Genomic DNA, 16,728 nt, shown 5'->3' with positions numbered 1-16,728 from the left:
AAGAACACAAAATGGCCGAGACCTCTGGAAGTCCCTTGTCGATGGCCTATTAGGCCTGGAGGGGTGTCAGGCATAAGAGGCTGTAGAGCAGCAAAATACAATGCCAAAAATATAAACATGTAGCCTAAAAAATAAACCCCCACAAATTCTGACCTGAAAATACCATCCAATGACGAGACCGTTTCTTTCCAGCCCTGCACTGTTGACAATGGGGCTCCTATGTAACGGACAGGTATAGGGCAGAGAGAGAGCCACGTCTCAGCCAATCAGAATCCAGAGTCCAGGTCCAGAGATTCCAGTCTTTTTGATAACAGCTTCATACTGAGGTCTGTGCACTGCGATGTGTGTCTGAATGTGACAGAAAGACAGACTTTTCTTTGACTCCGTCAGCTTGGAACCGTTAAACCTCTCTCTCTCTATTTTTTTGTATCAATATTTGTTTAAAGACAGAAATGGCTCGAGGGGAACTTTTAAAAACCATGTTTCAGTCCGTGCTGCTCCTCTGCCTATTTGCCAGCTTAGATTCTTTGGATTCTGCGTCGGGGACGGCCGCCCTGGAGGAGGCCTACAGGGATGTGCTCGGTGCGGTGTCTCCAGGACAACAGAATCTGACGGACGAGTCCGTTTGCTCCCTTTTGAACAGACTGGAGAAACGTGTGCAGTGTGGCAGTGAGGTGTCGTGTGGAAAGGTACGTTTTATTAGGCTAACTCCGCCACGGGCTCACAGGCAGATAGAGGGGAGCTAGTGCAGCAACAGGTGCCTTGGAAAGAGGTCGAGGTCCAAAAGCTGTTAGCCAGGTGAGCCGCTGCACCTGTTGCCTGATAAAGAAGACGATCAAGTGGATTTCTCAACGAGGAGGAAACTATGACTTTGATTCAGTGGATCCACGGCGAAATAGGATTAACATTAGGTGAATTTCGCTATTATTAGCCAAAACTATTAGGCTAAGGGAAAAGGAAAAATGATTTTCTTTTGTCATTCTCACAGGTCTAAATTAATATTTATTCACGGCTTTTGGTTAGGCTACTAAATCATAGACTATCTAGAAGAAGAAAAAGGTCGGAATGGGTTCCAAAGGACTAAATTGCTGCTCTGCTCTAATTTGCATCTAGGCTAAGGTTCCTTGATTTGGAAGGGCTATTCCTTGGTTGAATTTGGAATTGCTGCAATTAGAGGGGAAATGAAGCAGATTTCTCAATAGTGATCAAATAGCCTATATTTTTCGTTGAAAAATTAGAATGGCATATAACCAAAAAGTCAAACTTTGTCAGATTTAAAATAATGGTTTAGTTGAATGTCTGCAGTGCGCACCTGTGGGTCTCCATCTAGCCAACTGATCCCCCTGGCTGAAAATACCCACTTCTTTTGATATTGGGACCAAAGTCAAGATAATAAATGGAGGCTACTTGTTTTTGTTCCCTATTGCTGAAAAAGTTGGAGTGTCGTTTCTTACCTGGGCATTTAACACAAAAAAACACTCATTGGAAAACACACACACACACACACACACACACACACACACACACACACACACACACACACACACACACACACACACACACACACACACACACACACACACACACACACACACACACACAGTGATGGAAATAAGAAAGACATTTTGGTAAATAAACAAGATAGGCTATAGTAGTAGTAGTATAGCTTTGTCATAGTACTATATTATTATTATTATTATTATTATTATTATTATTATTATTATTATTATTACCTTTATTATTATTATTATTATTATTATTATTATTGTTTCATCAAACCCCAATATAAACCCATAGAAAACAAGGAAGCTGCCTCCAAATTGGACCATTGCCTATCAGTCCAAACCTATAGATTTACACAGTTTGGTTTCTGCAGGTTTCGATGTTCCGCAGTTTATTCAGATCCTGACTATTGCCCAGTAAATGGATCTAGCTGATGTCTTGAATGTAGCTAATGTTATAGAGGGCACTGTTACATATCTTCTGCAGCCAGTGCCTGATAGCACCGGAGCAGCAGGGTGCAGCCTGGAGAACATCTCTATCAGTGTCTCTGAAGGGAAGAGTGCAATCCTTGGACTTCCTCTTCCTCAGCTGTAATCTATGTGAATGAACAATGCATGGTTGATCATATATTCTGTCAATCAACTAAGGTTGTTGGCAGAGATATAACTGACAATGAAAAAAAGATGTAAAAAAAAAAGTACCAAAAAATCACATATATTGTTCTATAGTGCATGTGTGACAATTTGGTCCGTTATCTAACAGTGATCTAATGAAAAAAGTTCAAATAAAGCAATAAAGAAAGTGACTGAGCTGGTAATATCTGCTGTCGTGAGCTGTCATACAGTATAACAGGTGGGCTAATTAAAACTTATGAGGGATCCAATAAAATGATAAAGTGTGTATGACCTGACCTGAAAGTTTTAAAAGGTCTCGAGGGTGGCACAGAGTTACAGTAGATACTGTTTGACCTTGTGGCCTCACAACATTCCTTGGCTTTGCTGCATGTTTCTCTCTCTCTCCTGTTACAATCTCATAAGATCCTCTCTCTCCCTCTCGCCTCCTCCTTATGTGACACAGTTTAATCAAACGGCTTATAATGTCTAAAAATGGGACGCCTTTTTATAATCCTCTCATGTAATTTTATACTAATACGTTGTGTTTAGGGTCAGTGCTGGGTGGACAGTGCTGCTCAGTGGTTTAAGGTGTGTTTAGGTCAGTGCTGGGTGGACAGTGCTGCTCAGTGGTAAGTTGTGTTTAGGTCAGTGCTGGGTGGACAGTGCTGCTCAGTGGTTTAAGGTGTGTTTAGGGTCAGTGCTGGGTGGACAGTGCTGCTCAGTGGTTTGTGTTTAGGTCAGTGCTGGGTGGACAGTGCTGCTCAGTGGTTTTTCAGGTGTGTGTGCCATGTAAACAACGTCCTATGTTCGAATCGGACCCAGGACCTCGGTCACATCCCCCCTGTCTCTCTCCCTGTCTTTCCTCTCTCTCTCTCTCTCTCTCTCTCTAAAACACTATCTAAGAGAGGCAAAACATCATCTTAAAAAGAGTTGGGTGTGTGATCGATGAATCCTCTCCTTACCGACTTTTTCATTTCCTCTTTCCCCTTAGCCTAGTATTGATTTGGTGGGTGTTTCTAGTTAATAGGTGATGCCTTACCTGTGTCATCTAAGAAATGGAATGTTCTTAATCCAAATAGTATGAACAATCTGACCCTTTGTTCATTGTTGGATCTAACAAGGAAGTGATTTTCACAAACACATACTGTTTGAAAAAAAAAAAAAAGGGCAGATCCGAGGCACTCTTCCCAGAATAAAAAAGAAGCTTTAATTAAAGGCTTAGTTCATTGTTGAACAGATTAAAAAGTACCAACATGTTTCAGCTTCACACAGCCGCCTTCGTCAGGGTGGCAAAGCTGCTGCCCCGACGAAGTTAAGTTAAGTCACTTTAATGCTTTTACACTTATTTTGTGTGTATGTGTGTGTTCGTATGTTCTCTCTATGTATGCATGGACGGTCAATGGCATGGACCCACTCTTCTGTGTGTGTGTGTGTGTGTGTGTGTGTGTGTGTGTGCGTGCGTGCGTGCGTGCGTGCGCGTGCGTGTGCACAGTGTAATCTAACAGAGAGCATTGACCAGCTGATCAGCAGACACTCCATCCATGGAGGAGAGGGAGAAAGAGGAGGAAGAGGAGGAGACGCCATCGTGAGCGCGTCGGAGTTCTCCGCTGTAGCGGCCGGCTGTCTCCTCTACCTGAGCTCTCCTGCTGCTGCCTGCAGCGCAGCCAGCGAGGGGAGGTGGGGGGAGGAGAGCCAACACCTCCTCCACACGATCACACCGGAGGAGCGTGAACTCCACCAGGAGACCCCGCCGCACCGAGACCACCAAGAGGCAGGCAGACCGCTCCATAACCAGCATGTAGACCTTCATGGATTGGAGGCTCTGCTTCGAGGGCTCGAGGAACACTATAAGCCCTCACAACACGAGGTAAACAAGATGAAACTATGTTTGGTTGGTAAACCAAATCTAAAGAAGGAAAGCAAATGCCACTGAAAACCACAACAGCCAAACTGTAAGTCTATGGCTCTGGTGATAATAAGGGAGATGCCATAGTCTTGACTATATTATAAATAATGTAATAAAGTATTATAGAGAGATAATTGAGTTTACCAAGCCGTAATAATGTAGAATACACAATGGTACTTTATGCTCTATGAAAAATTTACTTTATGGACGCCTATCCTAACTGCAGGGAGTTAGTGATTTTTGCTTTCTGTTTTTGTTTTGTTTGTTCTTTGTTATCTTCTAAATATATACGCATTGGCGTTTTTTCTTCTTCTTCCAGACTTCATGCACATGCATTGCTAACACTTGTATTTCAGCAACCAGTACCCTAGAGGGTGTGCTTTACTGTGATAATGGGTAATTGTAGTACTTTATCAGATTTATTACTTCCCATATCTTATCTACTATGCCAGCAGGAGGCCTCAGTAACTGCTCGGCTTTGCCTTGTACTTGGGCCACATCACCGTTGTACCCGTAATGAAGAACGCCCTGACATCGCAACTAAATGCAATGTCAGAAATTAAACTGTCTCTGATGCATCAGCACAGTAGCGATAGATCAACTGAAGTACATCAGACATTCCGTTCTCGACATGCTGTCTCCTATCTGGGAGCCAAGTCACTATACACAGATAATACTGACAGAACAAATTGTCCTGAATGGAGCAGAACGTACCAGCTGTAACTGTTGATCGAAACACTACAAAGTGGGTCAGAAAAGCCCAGTGAGTTGGTGACGTTGTTAAAACCCGTAAAAACAAACTTGCCTCTAGTCTAGTTGAGTTAATGAGTACGAGTCTCTTCTCTTCCTTATTATACTCATATTTTCCTTCCTGTTGTCCTTATCGCCGTGGCAACCAGAGCTGTGTAACAGCTAGTGACGTCATGGCAGAGGTCAAGGCAGCATCAGCAGGCGCTGGCCACAGGGAGGAAGCGGGTGCGGTTTTGGGGCGTGTCCTGTACCACGCCTTGCAGGGTCACTGCTTCACCAGCCGGCCCCTGCCGGAGGAGAGCTTCTTCCTGGACTACATGATGGAGCGGATGGGCTCGGAGAATTTCACCCTCAGTGGTAAACGTCCAAAAAGTGCACGCACACACGCACACGCGCACACACGCGCACGCACGCACGCACACACGCACACACGCACACACGCACACACGCACACACACACACACACACACACACACACACACACACACACACACACACACACACACACACACACACACAATAGAGAGAGAGTTGCAGAACATCTTTGCTCAAGAGCACATGGGACAGAGCCATTCATTACGTTTAGTGAGGGTGTTCACTAGGGGTGGGAATCACCAGATGCCCACGATACGATACTAAAACGATACTTGAGTCACGATACGATAGTATTGCGATATTGCGATATGCTAGTATTGCGATATTTCGAATATTGCGATATTTCGATATATTGTCTAACTCCTTTTCCTTGACCTCACCGGAAGTAAAACATGCAGTGTTTTTTTGTTTTGTTTTGTTTTTGCCCCACACGTAGGCTACATTATTAAGCTTCTCTGGACTCAATACGCCACTGCAGGCGCGGACTGCAACATCGGGCCCGATGCCCGGTGGCCTGGCATGGCATGGCCTGCATTTTTTTTTTTTTTATATCGATACTTGGCGTCCAAATATCGATACAATATCGTCAGGCAAATTATCGCGATACTATGGTGTATCGATTTTTTCCCCCATCCCCAGTATTCACCTCTTGTTGCTCCACTCACTTTGCTAAATGCCGGCTAGCTTGAATGCTTGCTGGTGTGTGCGTGTGTGTGTGTGTGTGTGCGTGTGCGTGTGTGTGTGTGTGTGCGTGCGTGCGTGTGTGTGTGTGTGTGTGTGTCTTGTGTGTGTGTGTGTGTGTGTGTGTGTGTATATACCAAGACACCTCAGTTTTGAAGCTAGCAGCAGATGCTTTGGGTGGGAAACAGTGGGGACACCACACCATGTGGATCTGGGCACTGCTCTCTTTAGCTGTAGTGTGTGTTTGTGTTGTGTAGACCTAAAGGCTCTCATGAGGAGCCTGAAGCTGGGGCCGGGCCTGGAGAAGGAGCATGATGACCACGGGCACGAGGAGGAAGACCAACACACTGACCATGACCACAGCGGTCCCAGACCGAGGAAGAGGAACTATCATCAGCACCAAGAGGGACATGGGAGAAACAACACCTGGCAGCAGGTATGCATACATACACATACCTGTATGCCAGTGATACTCAACTGGCGGCCCGCAGGCCACATGCGGCCCTACTAAGCTGTGTGGCCCGCGATGGAATTGCAAAAACTTTTTTATTTTTTTTACAGTGCACCTGAACGCAACATGCAAGATACCTGCTGAATAAGTGTCCAAATGTTCATGTCATTCTGGCCAATACTCCACTTCTGTTATAGCATTTCAGTCTGGCATATGGAATATCTTTCAATAATCTATGATTTAGCTGCTAAATTGTCAAATACCGCCGTCTGCTCGCTACCCAGGCACTTATGTATGTACTTAACCTAACTAACTATCCGGTGTGCACAACATTGTCAGACTAAACTCCGGCTGACACCACAAAAACCTACAATCCGCTACAGAAACATGTATATTGATTGTTTATTAACTGGCCCCTGGCCTTATATCATTTCACGAAAGTGGCCCCCGCGGGCAAAGCAAGTTGAGTATCCCTGCTGTATGCTGTACATGTCTTCAGAGGATAATTCTGTTTTTACTAGCGATTATGGTGTGGTATTTTTATTGCAAATATTTACAAGCTACAATTTCAAAGTGTTAAGATCAGCAGATAAAGAATGTGTGCATTACAGTGACTTGGGGCTGCTACTGATATAAGGATATTTCACTTCTGTAAATATTGCATTGATAGATTTTAAACTGCATTCGTCTCATATGTGCTCTTACTCACTATCAGCTGTTCTGGCTATTTGTAGTGCTCTGTGTATGCTTCCGTCTTCTTATCAGCAGAAAGTTGTACTAAAAGTACAAATAACAAATAAGCTAAATGAACCACAACAGAGCTGAAAGGCTAATTTATGTTTCATAAAAGGGTTGTGTGGTGGTTGTGGTGAACACATGTGAGCGCCAGCTAACGTAAAATTTCACTTTAAAATCACACTTTTTACGATCCATGGGGTCAGAGCGTAGTTCAAACAGTACTCCCAACTTGAAGTTGCATTGCTTTGCCCGTCCCAGAGTTGTTTCTCGGCTGAAGAGCTGGTGCTGATCCACGGCTTGGTGAGCAACGGTTCTGCTGCGTCTGGCCTGGATCGGTCCGGCTTGGCCCGGCTCAGCCCCGCGCTGCTCCAGCAGATCCTGAGTGGAGCCTGCATCAGCATCCCAGAACCGCCACGACCGGATGAGCTTACCGTGACTGAGAGTAAGTAATGAACTCCTAGATGCATGTTTCTCAAATGGGGGCAGGTGTACAGGGGGGGGGGGGGGGGGGGGGTACTTGACAGAAAGAGGGGAAATGTAAAAATGTAAGAATGAATCATGAAAATATATATATATTTTAAATATATGTTTAGATAATAATGATTTAAAATGTGAACTAGAACCATACCTGTAAAACATATTTCCAATTTTTACTACTCAGTTCAGCAGGCATGATGGGAAATGAGGGAACCACATTCGCACCTTGAAGCAAAATGTATTTTGGTAAAGGGGGTACTTTGATTCAGAAATCAGGGAAAGGGGGTACTTTGATTTAGAAATCAGGGAAAGGGGGTACTTTGATTTAGAAATCAGGGAAAGGGGGGTAACGTTACTGAAGCCAAAAAAAAGTTTGAGAAGCGCTGTCCTAGATCATACATGTTGTACTGCTGAATAAGGAAGGACGTGAATGACAGATAAAGACACGATCGTGTATGGTGTTCATCTAAGAGTACAATACAGACAGATAAAGACATGCAGGGAAAGACATGGGGTCACAGGATGTGAGAGAATGTGCATCTATGAGGTCATAGCTTGGGCCAGATTGAACCAGATCGATAGAGCAGGGCAACTGTGCCATTTTATAGTTTATGGGCGAGTTTGTTTGATAGTTAAAATTCACAACAATTCACAGTGATGTCACCATGACTGCGTCTCCTCTACTTCCCTTACTTCTTGTGAATTAACATAGATCATTGACTCTCCCTCCCTCTCTCTCTCAGGATACCTCTATGCAACCCTAGCTAACGTGGTGATCACGCTGACGTCCATGTTTGGCATTGTGGTGCTGCTGTGTACGTCTTGCTCCAGCGTCTTCCAGCTGTCTATCCAGTTCTGCATCAGCCTGGCTGTAGGTTCGCTCACTGGCGACGCCTTGCTGCACCTGCTGCCCATGGTGAGTGTTTACAATGGTAGACACTTGAATGATATCAGTGTTTGCTTTATTGTTAGTTCACGTATTTTAACAAATTATCTCTTTCACAGGTGAGCGAGAAAGATACACTGCTCGTGAATTTTTTTTTAGTTGGTGAAGCAGCTCTTAACATCTCTTTTGTGTTTTTTGTAAACCTGTTATGATTGCTATGCTGAAACTTTTATATATAGCCTATGTCTGTTTCTGCTGCCAAGCAACTGTAAAAGGGTACAAATTTATTTAACAATGCCAGACAGTTTACTTATTCCCCACAAGTACCCTGAAGGCATCATAGAGCCACCAAAACCACATGTGCAGAGTGATGATTTCCACACAGTGCATGCAGTAAGAAGTAGGACTTTAGGCATGGACATGTCTCTAATAATTATGGGCGTTTTTGTATGCCGTTCTATATATTCTATATGTAAGGGATAATGGATAGTGAGCCGGTGATTACTGGCGAAATAATGACCGACAGGTGATATTGAGCCCGACGCGCAGCGGAGGGCTTAATCATTCACCTGAAGGTCATTATTTCCAGTAATCACCGGCTCACTATCCATTATCCCGCTTAGAACACGGCCTACAACTAAATCATTCAATAATCTGACAAAAATAATTATTCAAATAGATTTTTTAATAGCGTTTTCAACGACAAAGCGGTTTCATTCGTAATTGGCACACAAGACACCACAGCTGCAACTGGTTGGCCTAATTAGTAGTGTCTTGCTGACAAAAGGCTCTTATCAACTGATTAATCCAGGTGTGGCAGAGCAGCGGTCGGTTGTCGAGAAATAATGACCGGTGAATCTTGTTGATTGACCAATCAGAATCGAGTATTCGAGAGAGCCGTGTTCTAAGTAAGGGATAATGTATATTGAGGCGGTGATTACGGGGGAAATAATGACCGACAGGTGGATTGAGCCCGACGCGCCAGCGGAGGGCTTAATCGTTCACCTGAAGGTCATTATTTCCCAGTAATCACCGCCTCAATATACATTATCCCGCTTAGAACACGGCCTACAACTAAATCATTCAATAATCTGACAAAAATAATTATTCAAATAGATTTTTTAATAGCGTTTTCAACGACAAAGCGGTTTCATTCGTAATTGGCACACAAGACACCACAGCTGCAACTGGTTGGCCTAATTAGTAGTGCCTTGCTGACAAAAAGCTCTTATCAACTGATTAATCCAGGTGTGGCAGAGCAGCGGTCGGTTGTCGAGAAATAATGACCGGTGAATATTTAAGCAATATCACACGAGAGGGAGTGCATTGTTGGCTAATATTGGCACTGCTGTGATTCGGTCGCAGGCACGAGGCCGCAGGCCGAGTGCCGTAGATAATCACAGCAGTGCCAATATTAGACAACAATGCACGACCTCGAGTGTGATATTGCTTTTATACAACAGTTCTATTAAACAAAGCTGATTAAAAAAATGACAAAAAGCTGAGAAAATAGATGATTTCTGTATTTATTCCTCCGCCAACAAAAATAGTCCCCTCAGCTTTCTGCTTTGCTGAAAATGTAGCCTAATCAGCCTAATTAACTGCAGGCTGTCTACTTTACTACGGTCTACTCTACAGCTGTGAAGCGTTTTGTTGATTAGGGCAGCTGTGAAGCGGAGTGATCTACACACAGTGAAGCGCCAGTGCATTATCGTGAAATATAGGCACTCGTAGGATCCCTCTTGTCCAATCAAATTGCTCGGCCGGAACTACCTGTTGTATAATGTTGATTGACCAATCAGAATCGAGTATTCAAGAGAGCCGTGTTCTAACTACTAATAAAGTATCTATCTATCTATCTATCTATCTATCTATCTATCTATCTATCTATCTATCTATCGATCGATCGATCTATCTATAGCTATCTATCTATCTACCTATTGTTTCGACTTTCGCACTTTTACATCTGCCGACTCAACGCTCAAAGTGATCTTCTGTTGGTCCGTATGTCCAGTTTCTAGGCTTGCATGTGCACTCGGACGATGGCAGCAGACACCAGTCCCACGAGAATGCAGACTACATCTATAAGATGTTGGTGGTGTTGGCTGGGATCTACTACTTTTACCTGATGGAAACAATCTTCTCTCTGGTCACACGTAAAGAGAATCATCACCATCATCCACATCATCACGGGGTAAGAAGCAAGCATTACCGTGACCCGCAGCATCATGGAGTCAGGAATATTAACATGAACAACACACGCATATATAATACTGTTCACACACCCTTCTCTGCATCCGTTCCTTCCTCTGGACTGCAATGTATCAACTCCTGGGTCATATGTAAGAACTTTATTATAGTGATAACAGAAAAATAGATAGCAGGCTTCAACAAACCAGCATTACATTACCGTAAATTAAGTTAAATTAAATAAAGTTATATTACTGTAATTTAGCAAATTAACTTCGATTCCTGGAATTCTTTTTAGAGGTTACAAGGTTATGGGACTTTTAAAACATCACACGTCATTTGACCTAAATTAGGACAACAAAATCATGAATAATGTAGTAAAAAGTGCAATGCTCGGGACAAACTATATCTATATCAACTATATCCCCCTCCTCTCCAACTCCATCTTCTCTCTTTCTCTTACTATACATTATCTCTCCCCACTGCTTTGCCTCTCCTCTCTCTCTCTCTCTCTCTCTCTCTCTCTCTCTCTCTCTCTCTCTCTCTCTCTCTCTCTCTCTCTCTCTCTCTCTCTCTCTCTCCAGGAGGACTCAGAGCCTCACCACTGTGACCATGGGAAGGTTTTAGAGATGTACCAACAGGAGAGGAAACAGAAAGACAGATTGCAGTCGGTATCAAAAGCAGACCTGGTGAGAGGCACACACAAAGACACACAGGAACTAGGAGACACAGGAGGACACAGGAGAATACTAATCAGAAATACTAATCAAGAGGACAAGCAACTTCACAAGCAGATCTAGATTGATTGATTCTAGATTGATTGATAGATGAAGCGGATCTAGATGACGCAGATCTAGATTGATTGATAGATGAATTGATTGTTGAAAGTGTTCCTGCAGATTCAGGCAATGCTGTCTAGTCTCTGATGTGTGAGGGAAAGCAACACGTACAGTAGGCCCCTTTACACCCCCTGGCATTATTACCATAATTCTGACAGTTAAGTCATCTCCTTTGTTGGATTTGTGGACTGGTCTCCATTTGTCTGTTATGGTATGTTATGTTGTTGCATGCAGGTTACATGTTGTTGTCTGATAGATTGTTGTTAATGTGGCCAAATGTGGCCCTGACCATCTCACCCGCTGGTTTGGGTGATCAGATTCAGGCACCCAATAGTTATGGAATAACTACAGTATAAGTTCTCATAAACTGAAATGAAAATTAAAGAATTATTTCTCATAGTCATACGTACCCTGTAATAACAGAATAGGTACCCGGTAGTTAAAAAAATATCTACGGTATAATAACAGAATAGGTACCCAGTAGTTACAAAAATAGGTACGGTATAAGTTCTTTATAAGTCCCCCTTTATTACCCCCTTATTCCATAAATTCAGATTTTGTTACCCTGTACTCACCCTGTAAGTTGCGGGCTGTATTCTAAAGTTGCCCAAATGAACCCAAGCTGCATCCCAAGCGAAACACATGATCTGTGAAGTCATTAAGAGAATATGATGTTACAGCATATCTGTATATATATGTTACAATTACATTTCATGGAATGTAAACATTTCAGGTTGGCTGTGAAGACAACGAGACATCGTTTCCAAAGCCAAAAGAGCGCAGCAGAGGTGAGTGAATGTGGAGGAGAATTCAACATAGCCGATGTATCTGAACTGCGGTCACCTCAGGGCCTTCATGATGTATGGTCACCACCTCACTGTATCCCTCATGCTAGAACTTACTATGCCAGAGGTCGTGTTCTCAGAATGGCTCCTGGATGACGTCCATGGAAGCTCCAACTTAAGAGATGACGTGCTGCTTCCACTATCTAAAGTCAGGACCTTCTGTACAGTATGTCCTTGGGAGATATAAAAGACTGGTTCAATCTGAGGTGTACATACAGTAGCCTCCTGCTGTGTGCATCTCCTCTCATCAGACTTTGAATAAATGTATATTCAAGTAAGGCGAACCTCTAAACTCCAGAACATTTCTTCAACACTCAGTACGTTTACATGCACTTAAAAAAATCGGAATTATTGCGTTAGTCCGCCTAAAACCAGACTTTTTAAATGCATGTAAACATGTTAGCTCGACTGAAATCGAAGTTATAAAAGTCCGACTAACACACCCAGATAATGCGATTGCGAGTCGATTTACTCCTGCATGTACCTGTGTACAGGCCAGTCGGACTGGACCTGGACGAGGCGATCGGTGCATGCACCAACATTGTTTGACCCGGAAGTCGGGACAGCGTGTAAAACTGTTATGTTAGCGGCCAGGGAGCGATTAGCTAAAGCTAAATGTGAAGTTTGTTGATGTAGTAGCTAAATCTGTGTCTACCATTTTTTTTTTATGGAATATCTTACTTTCAACTGTATTGAACAGTATATGAAGTTACTGTACCAAACTACATAAACACTCTCTATCTGTCTGTCCCTCCAGAACAGCGTCTTCTGCCCTATATGATAACTATAGGTGATGGGATCCACAACTTTGCTGATGGCTTGGCTATGGGTGCCGCTTTCTCCCTGTCATGGAGGTCTGGTTTGGCCACCTCACTAGCTGTACTCTGCCATGAACTACCACATGAACTGGGTGAGACACACACACACACACACACACACACACACACACACACACACAGTCTGCTATACTGTACTCTGTTCCAAACAACTACATGAGAGGTGAGAGAGGGAGAGACACGTCATTCATGTTATACAGTGAGGATTGTATATAGAGGAATAAAAAAAATTACTCCGATTGTTTTTCATGAATTAAAAAGGTTATATCTCAAATGTGTCTAAATGAACCAGTAGCTACATGCATCAATCAAACCTTGTCCTCTCCCTCCGTTTGCCTCCAGGTGACTTCGCCATCTTGCTCCACAGCGGTGTGTCCGTGCGCAAGGCGTTGCTACTAAACGTTGGCAGTGCCATGACCTCGTTCGTGGGCCTGTACATCGCTCTGTCTGTCGCCACCGACCTCGCCACCAAACAGTGGATAGCCGCCATCACTGCAGGACTCTTCCTATATGTGGGACTGGCTGATATGGTGAGTGTGTGTACGGTGTACGTGCACGCGCGCGTGTGTGTGCGTACAGTGTACATGCACGCGTGTGAGAGTGCGCGTGTTTCGATGGACCAACCTACCAAATAATATATTGCTGAGTCCTCACAGACAAAAAAATATTTCTATTCTTCATTCTTGGTTGCCCAGCTAATGACAATCTTGAAATAAACAAAGATCTGTTTCTTACTATTTTATTTTTGCTTTTTTTTTTCTTGGCACTTAACTTACCATAACCTTCTCTCTCCTCCTCCCTCTCTAGCTCCCCACCATGGTCCATGTCCGTAACAGCAGGCCCTGGCTGATGTTTCTGTTGCAAAATGTGGGCCTGCTGAGTGGATGGGCCATCCTGTTGGTGCTGTCACTGTACGAAGATCAGATAGGCTTTTAAAGCAAAGACAGACAGACACACACACACACACACACACACACACAGTACATAAAGCAACACACACATGCTGGTCTGCTCAGTGGATTGATCTGATGTCGTTGGTGTGTAGATCATAAAGGCTTGGAAAAGATGGACACGGCAACATGCGGATGTGGGGCATTCCACTGCTGATGTTGTATGTGGACGTCACTGTATAGACTTTTAAAGACGAATAGACACACACACACACACACACACACACACACAAAGGAATGCGTGCAGTGCACACACACACACGTATGTAAGCGGGTAAGAAAACATGCACATAGACTCACTCATGTTGTACACTATTAATGTTTACACTGCACACTATATAGTTGCATGAAGTCAGTGATGGAGTGCTGCCATTTTAAATGTTTCGAATCAACACAGGCACTTTAATCAGCAATTACAACCAAATCATCTAATGTAATAAACCTTGTTCTCCACATTGATCCACACGCACGTGCACACACACTGTTATATTATCAGCAACAATATTTCAACATTTATCCCTCAGCTACTGGACCCTAAAATGCTTTTCCAGCATGTTAGCATTTGAGTGCAACCAAAAAGCGAGTGCAACATGACACGAGTGATAACTAGCCTTTGGTCTGAAGCCGATGGGACTCTTCTTCAACCACGAGGACTGGATTTTGAGCCAAGACGAGGAACTGTGCTAAAACCCAAACTAACACCTCAAAATGTTAATATTTCTCTTTATTAACAACAATATATGGTAGTATAACAGGGCTGAGGCTGTTTGATTACCAGACACTCCTAAGCTTAGAGAAAGTTGTGGTTGAGCGGGCCGAGGGGCGGCGCTAAATGCCAACTTCCTGCCCGTAGTGCACCGGCTTGTAGTTAGTGGTACCATTAGTGTCAATGAGGGATCGCCTACTGACAAAGCTGTTTAGCTGGTAACAGCAGTGTCAGGCCCGGAACCTTTTCCCAACACTGTGCTAAATGTGTGGTTAAGAACAAGAGCACAATGTCAAGCTTCCCTGGCTGTGACTTAGGTGACTCCGAACTACAGTATACAAAAAAAAAATGATTTTATGAAATAACATGTCAATTGTGTCAAAGGGAGAGTGGATGCAAACGTGTTATGATGAAGGGAAATGTAGAAACAATGTTAATATGTTGAAGTATATTTTGTATTGTGTTCTTTGATAAATGAAAATGCTTTTATGCACATTAGCACCGTCTATTGTTTCTCTCTCCTGTAGCTGTTTCAACCATCATGCCCAACAACAGGAACTATTCATAGAGCAGTTATCTCTGCTTAGGTAGCTGTTGTATCGGGATTGAAAACCCTAAACTGCCCGTTTAAAATGTGGTAAATCAGATCCTGTGATGTCCTTTTTCAGATCCGAAAAATCTGTTCTTTGGTCCCTGTGTGAATGAAGCCTACGGTGCAGTGGAAACTGGGCCTAGGTATCTTTGTCATCTTATCTGTGGCTTGACTTATGTTATAGTTTTTAATAGGAACAGAGTCCACCGACAACTCATCACTCAAACACATATAGACACACACACACACACAGAGGGAAACAAGATAGCCTACATGCAGGCGAAACATGTGTAAGCTTCGTCATCCACGTGATGCAGCATTTGTGACATTTGTCACACACAAATGAGGGATATACACGCAAATGCTGCATCAGGTATCAATGGGTTAACCATAAGCTTGAACAGTAAAAAAAATGGTTGAACTATCTCAGACATAATGACCCATTACAACAGCAGCAGCAAGGTTGTGAACTGATCCTCTAAACATACTGTACACTCTGAATAACAGACAGAGCCCTCCGTGCTGGGCTGGGATTGATTACAGCATATTGCTGCTGACGGAGGAGAAAGTAGATTTGCCCACGGTCAGCTTTTCAGCAAATAAGATTTGTCAAATTGACAGTCATATCCGTCCAATAGGATTTGGTTTTATGAGCCCCTGGAGTCTGGTTAACTTTCTCTCCTCATAAGGGACAATATGGACACTAATATTATGAATATCTGTAGAATTGGAACTTTGAGCTCACCATACCATACATTATAAATGACATTACCTCCCGATGTCTTTTACAGAATTATTGATAAGCAGATAAGACAGAAAGAGGGAAAGACTGCAAATGGAGGGAAAGTGTGTGTGATTATACTGCAACTGTAGATAGTAAGCTAGTTAGATTTACAGCTTCATAAAGTGTGTGTGTGTGAAGGACTTTGCCAGGCAGTCATGTGGCACAGTGCCAGAGAGGAGGGGTCGTGTGACTCTTTAAGGTCACGTGTGAACGGTGAATTCTACTGTCAGTGAATGAAATGTCTAAAATGTTAAAAGGTCATTAAAGGAACACTGCGCCTACTTTCATCCAGCTTTGTATCATTACAAACCCAGTAGTATATCAGAAAACTCGAAACCGTTTAGAACTCATTCGTTTAGTTTGACAGTTATTGAGAGATGGTTCGAGTCAAGTTGTGGACCAGTGATGTCATTTGTGCATGAACGACATCACTGGTCGACGCCTTAACTCAAATCAACTGCTAATGACTGCAACACCGTTGAGTTTTCTGATATACTACTGATTTTGTAATGATGCAAAGCTGGGTGAAAATCAGCGCACGTGTTCCTTTAAGAGAGAGACACGGGCACGGTGGCTCAGTGGTAGAGCTGTCGCCTCACAGTTAG

General features: G+C 43.3%; 1 protein-coding gene across 1 annotated transcript; it reads left to right on the top strand.

The window, feature by feature from the left end:
- Window positions 1-479: 479 nt before the first annotated feature.
- slc39a4 (solute carrier family 39 member 4) lies at window positions 480-14,027 on the top strand (the record flags this gene model as incomplete). Its single annotated transcript, XM_083645949.1, has 12 exons — window positions 480-689; window positions 3,859-3,984; window positions 4,923-5,130; window positions 6,087-6,265; window positions 7,277-7,460; window positions 8,239-8,411; window positions 10,396-10,575; window positions 11,156-11,260; window positions 12,144-12,198; window positions 13,013-13,165; window positions 13,434-13,621; window positions 13,899-14,027. The coding sequence occupies 12 exons, from the start codon at window positions 480-482 to the stop codon at window positions 14,025-14,027; spliced, it is 1,890 nt and encodes a 629-aa protein (XP_083502075.1).
- Between the last annotated feature and the right edge of the window lie 2,701 nt (window positions 14,028-16,728).

This window comes from Poromitra crassiceps (assembly GCF_964638095.1).
Source record: "Poromitra crassiceps genome assembly, chromosome: 11".
Lineage (NCBI taxonomy): Eukaryota > Metazoa > Chordata > Actinopteri > Beryciformes > Melamphaidae > Poromitra > Poromitra crassiceps.
Note: the sequence above shows the minus strand (reverse complement) of the source record. Positions and strands in the feature narration are given on the sequence as shown.